General features: G+C 36.0%; 1 protein-coding gene across 2 annotated transcripts in view; it reads left to right on the top strand.

Moving 5' to 3' along the window:
- The first annotated feature begins 636 nt into the window (after positions 1-636).
- The window catches only part of ttc21a (tetratricopeptide repeat domain 21A), a 26,536-nt gene continuing 19,849 nt past the window's right edge, over positions 637-7,323 (top strand). For both annotated transcript variants that reach the window (XM_083544607.1, XM_083544606.1), the window contains exons 1-8: positions 637-860; positions 1,014-1,143; positions 1,217-1,327; positions 4,043-4,209; positions 4,655-4,777; positions 4,898-5,055; positions 5,151-5,235; positions 5,648-5,746. In XM_083544607.1, the coding sequence (XP_083400733.1) occupies positions 834-860; positions 1,014-1,143; positions 1,217-1,327; positions 4,043-4,209; positions 4,655-4,777; positions 4,898-5,055; positions 5,151-5,235; positions 5,648-5,746 (900 nt within the window). In that variant the 5' untranslated portion in view covers positions 637-833. The remainder of the gene's footprint in view (positions 861-1,013; positions 1,144-1,216; positions 1,328-4,042; positions 4,210-4,654; positions 4,778-4,897; positions 5,056-5,150; positions 5,236-5,647; positions 5,747-7,323) is intronic.

The raw sequence follows: 7,323 nt of genomic DNA, 5'->3' as shown, positions 1-7,323 counted from the left end.
CCCCCAATAAGACTTGACTCAATTCGAGCACTGTCCAAGGCTTTTAAGCAAAGATGCTTTCAAAAATAATGATTAAGCCAAAGGCTTTTGTAAGGAAATGTAGGTATGGTCTTCAAGTATAGATCTGAAGTAAAATTCAATTTGGAGGGGAAAACAATAGAATAAATGAACAATAGAAATAAACATTTATAATGGCTTCAATGTCTGTAATAGGAATCATATTGGTTTTAAACAAAACTGATAACTTTTTATTATTTTAATTTTTTTTGGTAATTATTGGTAGCATGTCGGGTCTAATTGATGCTATTATGGATCAATGAAATCTTTAGCAACTCACATTTTGGTAAACCCTGGATAGGTTATAGTTTTATGTTCAACTATGAATCCAGACTCCACTCTGTTTCTATGGTTTGATTATAATGATTTAATGATGTGTACACACACACACACACACACACACACACACACACACACACACTGCCTAATGTAAATTATTTGGTACCAATCATTTGAAATCAGTACAATTTCTGTGAAGGTTTCTAATTCTTTTCAGTAAGGAAGGTAAAATATTAAGAAGCCTATAGTTGTGTATGTTAGGAATTGAGGAGATGCAGAAGATTAGGCAAGCTAGACTTTAAATACAGGTGAACATTTGACACACAGTGGTTCAGTCTGTGAGCGATTAGTCAGCCTGTGCACTTCAGGTGTGTCCAGGTGTTGCCAAGCAACCAAAAAAAACACCTGCATCTCAGATTTTCCTCCGGTCTTCAGACATAAAAGTGAATAAAGGCCGCTGAGACTTTGCGTTCACCAAAGACCAAGAAAAGTTCACTATGGCAGACTCCGATCCAACCTGCTTAGTAAGTGGAAGCAGTCATTTGTTTCTGAGCTGTAATTTGAGACCTAACTTGGATTATCATTCCAATTATCAAGCGTGCTCTTTCGCTCTCTCTCTGATCTTCAGGCAGATGTTTAAGTGTTTATATTTCATGATGGCTGTGTTTATACTTCAGGCTTCTCTTATATACCTGCTGAGGGAGCGATTGTACAGGCAGGTGATAAACACTGCACTAAACTACCTTAAACTCTACCCAAACGACCCTGTGCTCCTGTTCTTCAAGGCTTTTGCTGCTCTAAATGAAGGTAATGTATTGGGATCTTTGTGGATTTGTATGTCTGAACATGTTGATTGTTAACTATGTTGTGTGTGTGAAAGGACGCTGTCAGGAGGCTGTCAGGGAGCTGAACATTCTGAGAGACAAGCCTCAGGTGTCTCTGTGCTCAGTGATGGCCCTCCTGTGGGCACACAGGCAAAGAGAGACCACAGGTGAGCAGTCACAGGTCTCCTGTGTCAAGTCACACTGCAAACATTTACATTTATGGCATTTAGCAGACGCCCTTGTCCAGAGCCACATTCAAAAAGTGCTTTAAGTCTCCATCGATGAATAAATCTACACTGGTACACTAGATTACAAACTTGAGATAAATCAGCCTACAACTCTGTTAAGAGGATTTTTAAAATGTAAAAAAAAACCAAACAAAGCAAATCTGGAAAAGTGTTAGTGTTTCAGGAAGAGGAAAGTCTTCACCCGTCGCAGTGACTCTGCTGTTCAGACATCTAGGGGAAAGTCCATTCCACCACTTCGGTGCCAGAACAGAGAAGAGCTTTGAGGTATACTTACTTGGTACCACTTGAGCATTTCTGGAGGATCTCAGACAGCATGGTGCAGTGCAAGGAGTGATTTTACCAAACAGATTTACTCTGCCCTATTATAATAATTGAATACTGAAAGGTTCTCACTTTGTCTGCCTGTGTGTGTGTGTGTGTGTGTGTGTGTGTGTGTGTGTGTGTGTGTGTGTGTGTGTGTGTGTGTGTGTGTGTGTGTGTGTGTGTGTGTGTCAGTGTTCCAAGCATTGATGATGACACTAAAGATGTAGTGGATAATTGTTTTTAATTAATTAGCACATAAAAGCCATTCTATGCATAGTGTTGTATTTAAACGTTAAGTATGCAAATTTATGTACATTACCTCATTTGTTTATTCATCTTCAGTAATCTCTTGATCAGGGCATCTGTGAAACAGGAACACTGGTTAGGATGCCAGGACATTAAAACACAACCACCAACCCCTGCTAAATCCTCTTTGGCCCTTGAGAAAGGCTTGTAAAACAATCTGGACCAATTGCGTATCATGCATAAAAATATGTAAAACATATCCATATCCAGTATAGAGTTTCTTTAGCTATTTTTACATTATATCACTAACCTTTCCCAGTTGATCAATATCCTTGTTGGTATTTTTGCTTTAAAATTTTAAGTGTTTCCTTTTTTGTGCAAAGTGTCCATGCTTATGAACAATGTTTTTTTTGTTTTTTTTCCCCCCTCCTTCTTGAAATCAGCTTCATTATGCAACAATCCTAAACCAAATTTGAAGAGTTTTAGGCTGCTTTTTTGTCTAAAATATATAAGGGTTGTTTAATGTAATCAACAATAACTATTTTATTATTTAAATCTTTTTACACAGTTTGTATTCTACATATAGAACTTGAAAAAAGGTATAATTATATTTATATATTATATATTTATATAATTAGGAATTTAAAGTTCAAATTCATGCCAGCTAAAGAATCTAGATTTACTTTGAAATAGTTTATGAATGAAGTATTAATGTATGTGAATTTGCACACTTAATGTAAAATTTAGACACTATGCATAAGATTTACAGCTTTACAGGACATTAATTCATTTATTTATTCATCCGTGTTTAGTAAACAGTTTATTTATCTTTGTGGATCTGAAAGTTTTAGGAACACTGGACGGCATGCCAGAACAGAGGCACAGGATTGAACAGTTGTTGTGAAATGGAAATCTTACCTACTGCACCAAATTGTCTGCCTTTTACAAAACAGTATCTTGAGATATACATATATATTTGAACAAAAGTAGTGGAACACTTGTCTTTTCCAGCCACATGTGGTTCTTACCAAAACTCTTACTACAAAGTTGAAGGCATACAATTGTACAGGATGTCTTTGGATGTGACAGCATTACATTTTCCCTTCATTTGAACCAGCTCTCCTCACCCTTCATCAGTAGCTGACCTTATTAACGACCTTCTGGATGAATAAAAACAAATTTCCACAATCACACTGCAAAATTTTGTGGAACATCGTCCCAGAAGAGCGGAATAAATGGGGGCAAATTGTGGAACATTTTCAAAAAAGCACACGAATCCTAGGGTCAGGTGTCCACAGAAATTAGTTCATATATTTAATGTATAGTTAGTCACTCTTATTTTTCTTCATATATCATTTCTCAATACTGCCACTTTCTCTCTTACTATTAGATCTTCTCTATCTATCTGCAATCCTTATTTCTGTTCATAATCTGTTCATTAAAAGTCTTTACTGAAACTTTAGATTCTCTCTCGACTTCTTTTGAAAAGGTGTATTTACATTTATGGCACACACCCCTATTCAGGGCTACTTATTATTAACTGATTTTTTACAAGTGAGCAGCTGAGGGCCTTGCTCAAGGGCCCAGCAGTGGCAGCTTAGTGGTGCTAGGATATGAACTCATGACCTCGGGTTCATGCTTATACAGACTACTGCACTTCTCTTTTGATTATCATCTCTGATAAAAACACTTGATATTTTTGGGTTTTGAAAAATTAGCTATTTAACACTTCCACATTATATATATCCAAACCTCAGCAGTTCTATGTAAAGTACATTGTGATGCACCCCTCTATTACTGTTTACTGTTTGGTTCCATTAATTCCAGGGTATAGAACCCCAATCCAGCACCTTTTTTTTTTTTTTGTAGCATTATCTCATCCATCCTGTTTATCTAATAGATCCAACTCTTTTAAGAGTTTACTCTAGGAAAGCATTACATTCTGTCTAGCTGTGTTTCACCTAATCGTAAAATTAGTGATGAGTGTGAGGAAGGTGTTGTGTAAATAACAATTAAATCTAATGAGATTAGTATTTAGTTTGTTCTATACATTTCCTTATTTCTCTCTGCTCTTTTGTTTGTGAGACGGAGAAGCAGTGTCTGAGCTGGAGTCCTGTTTAAAGAGAGCCAAGAGGACAGCTGGAGACAAGGCTTTGTACTATGTCGCACTGCTCTACTGGATTCTGGGAAGAAATCAAAAAGCCAAAGAGAACATAGACAAGATGCTTAAATTATCCAGTGGATCTTCAGAGGTTTGTGCGTTTATGTAAATGGTGAATTCTAAATCAAAGGCTAAACTAAAAGATGCGATTGAAGTACATTATTTTAATTAAATGTTTTACTTTAATTATTATTGGATTAAAAGTTTTGAAGACATGCAGGTAGTTGGTGTGAAAGAGGCAGATGTAGAGGACAGGGTGGTATGGAGACGGATGATCTGCTGTGGCGACCCCTAATGGGAGCAGCCGAAAGAAGATGATGATGATTATCGGATTAAAAGTTTTATTATATAACAATTTTCCAATTGATATGCTGAATTTTTGATAAAGGATTGGATGTATATCTGAATGTATATTGAGGTGGTATCCTTGGTATAATGAAACATTTTGCTTCATTCATTATTATATATAGTATAATGTATAAAGTATATATATTTTTTTTAAAACAATGAACAGAGACACAATTGTGTGTTTATAGGGACATATTCTTAAGTGCTGGATTGTCCTGAGTTTAGAGAGTGATGTTGAACGATCGCATGCCACTCGATATTTTGACAGTGGCATTTTTGACATAAAGAACGTGTTTGGTTTGATGGGAAAGGTATTTAATTTCAAATTTGACCTTATTGTACTATTGATATATATTTTAAAATTTCAATGAGACAAGATTATACAATCAGTGTAGTCTTTGCCTTGATTTTAATTTTTAAACTGCTTATAGATCGAGTTTTTTATGGCGAGACAAAAAGAGTCCTATGCTTTGAATATCGTCAATCAGATCATAGCTTCCTATCCGGACTTCATTCCAGCTTTGGTTCTCAAGATGAACATATTTATGGCTCTCCATAACTGGGAACATACCACCGAGGTGGCTGAAAGGTATGTCGGATATCAGTTTGAATTCAGTTATTAGAGAAATGTTTGAAGGTTTAAATTTGATTTAATCATATATTTTCTTTTGACCTGGATTTCAGGATTCTAGAGATAGATGCACATAACTTAAAAGCGCTTCAGATGTTAAGTATAATCTCCGCAGCAAAGGATGGTGATGTAGAAAAGGTAATTATGTAGGTTTTGATCAAGAACATGTAACTTTTTGTGTTTATTCAGAGTGAATAACTGGAGTACATTTTTGCTTGCCAATCTTCTACTATTAGCAATGATTTAGGTATAAAATCAGACCTTAATCCACATAGTAGCAAATTACAACATATGGTAACATATTTACATTGTCTCCATCTCATACAGTACCTTTTTTTTCTTTTTTCTCAAATACGATTTAAAGCTGAATCTTTTGAGTTATTTAGTGGCCAGCATTGGTCATTCATCAACATCATCAGCATTAGATTTATATTCAGGGATAAACTTGCAGGGAAAAATTTTAGTAAAAATTCTGTATATCTATGATGATGCTTTGTGGAAATGGCTAAAAAAAATATAGTTAATTTGAATATCTATTTCTGTTCTTTAGGCGAAAGAATATCTTCAGTTACTTCTAAATGCAGCTGAGGTCACAGAGCCCAGCACTCCCAGTCTTCATATGGAGGTCACCATGCCCATCAGCAGACTGGTGAGACATCTGCTTCATCTATCAGAGGGATTGGATTATGCATATATATTACTTTATTAAGGGAAGATATAAAAAATTAAGTGTGATTTAGTGAGTGGGTATTTCATTGTTGTGATTTTTGGGTCTGTTCACCACTGCAGTAAAACAGGAGCAATACTTAACTGATATTTGTCCTTTAATTCTTCTTTACTTACATATTTATAGAACATATTTATGTATTATGATTGCTTTATCAATTGTAAGGTACAAGCTACATCTACACATTTCGGATGATACCTCAACAATGATGAAGCAATAATGGATGAATATCCTGTGTCACAAGATAAGGATTTCCCTTTTGAGCCTGGTTTCTCTTACAGTGTCTTCCTCATCCCATCTCAGGGAGTTTTCCCTTGCAACTGTGGCACTGGCTTACGTATTACGGATACAACAAAAAAAAACAATTTTATGAAATTAAAAGTATTTTTTTAATCTTTGTTTCTGTAAAGCTGCTTTAAGTCCATGTCTTTTACAAAATGCTACAAATTAAAATATTCACAAATTAAAATAAATTGAACTTCACTATTGTAGGTAATGTAGATTAAGTAGCATACTATTTTGATATACTGTTGTGTATGGTATGAAAAAGGGTCCCTGGTGGTCTAGTGGTTAGGATGTGGCGCTCTCACCGCTGCGGCCCGGGTTCGATCCTCGGTCAGGGAACCAACCCCAGCCACTCTTAGTGCCGGTCCCAAGTCCGGATAAATGGGGAGGGTTGCGTTAAGAAGGGCATCCAGCGTAAAAACATGTGCCAAATCAAACATGAGGAGGATCCGCTGTGGCGACCCCTAATGGGAGGAGCCGAAAGAAAGTTAGTTAGTTGTGTATGGTATGAATGTAAGAACTAACCATGATGAAACCCAAACTCAAGTCAAAACCTTTTTCAGTAGAACTACAGAATGTTTAGAACTGTTTGTTAAAGGGAGCACTGGTGGCTAAGGGACATTGAGGGATTAAATATTACCGTAAGTATAATACTTATGGTTTGTAAGTATAATGTTGGGACATTTTTTAAATTTTATATAAAAGGAAAACTAAAAGCCTTTTAATTCACAATAGCTGAGAGAACATAAAAGTTTGTGCATACATTTTTACACTTAAAATTTTTTTTTTTTTTCTCAATTTTTCTAATGCCTGCTACAGGTCTAAGAAAAAGCTGGCACAGGGGGATGTTTACCATGGTGTAGCATCTCCTTTTCAAAACAGTTTAAAGATGTCTGGACATTGAGGTTATTTGTTTCTGGAGTTTTGCTGCTGGATTTTGGTCCCATTCTTGCGTAATATTGGTTTCCAGCTGCTGAAGAGTTTGTGGTCGTCTTTGGCGTAATTTCTGTTTAATGATGCGCCAAATGTTCTCTATAGGTGAAAGATCTGGACTGCAGGCAGGCAAATTCAGCACCTGGACTCTTCTTCTACAAAGCCATTCTGTTGTAATAGCTGCAGTATGTGGTTTTTCATCGTCCTGCTGAAATACATAAGCTTTTCCTGAAATACATGTTGTCTGAAGGGGAGCATATGTTGCTCTAATACCTTTATTA

The sequence above is a fragment of the Silurus aristotelis genome (assembly GCF_946808225.1).
Source record: "Silurus aristotelis genome assembly, chromosome: 1".
Classification (NCBI taxonomy): domain Eukaryota; kingdom Metazoa; phylum Chordata; class Actinopteri; order Siluriformes; family Siluridae; genus Silurus; species Silurus aristotelis.
The sequence above is the reverse complement of the archived record's forward strand: the minus strand, read 5'-3'. Positions and strand labels throughout refer to the sequence as shown.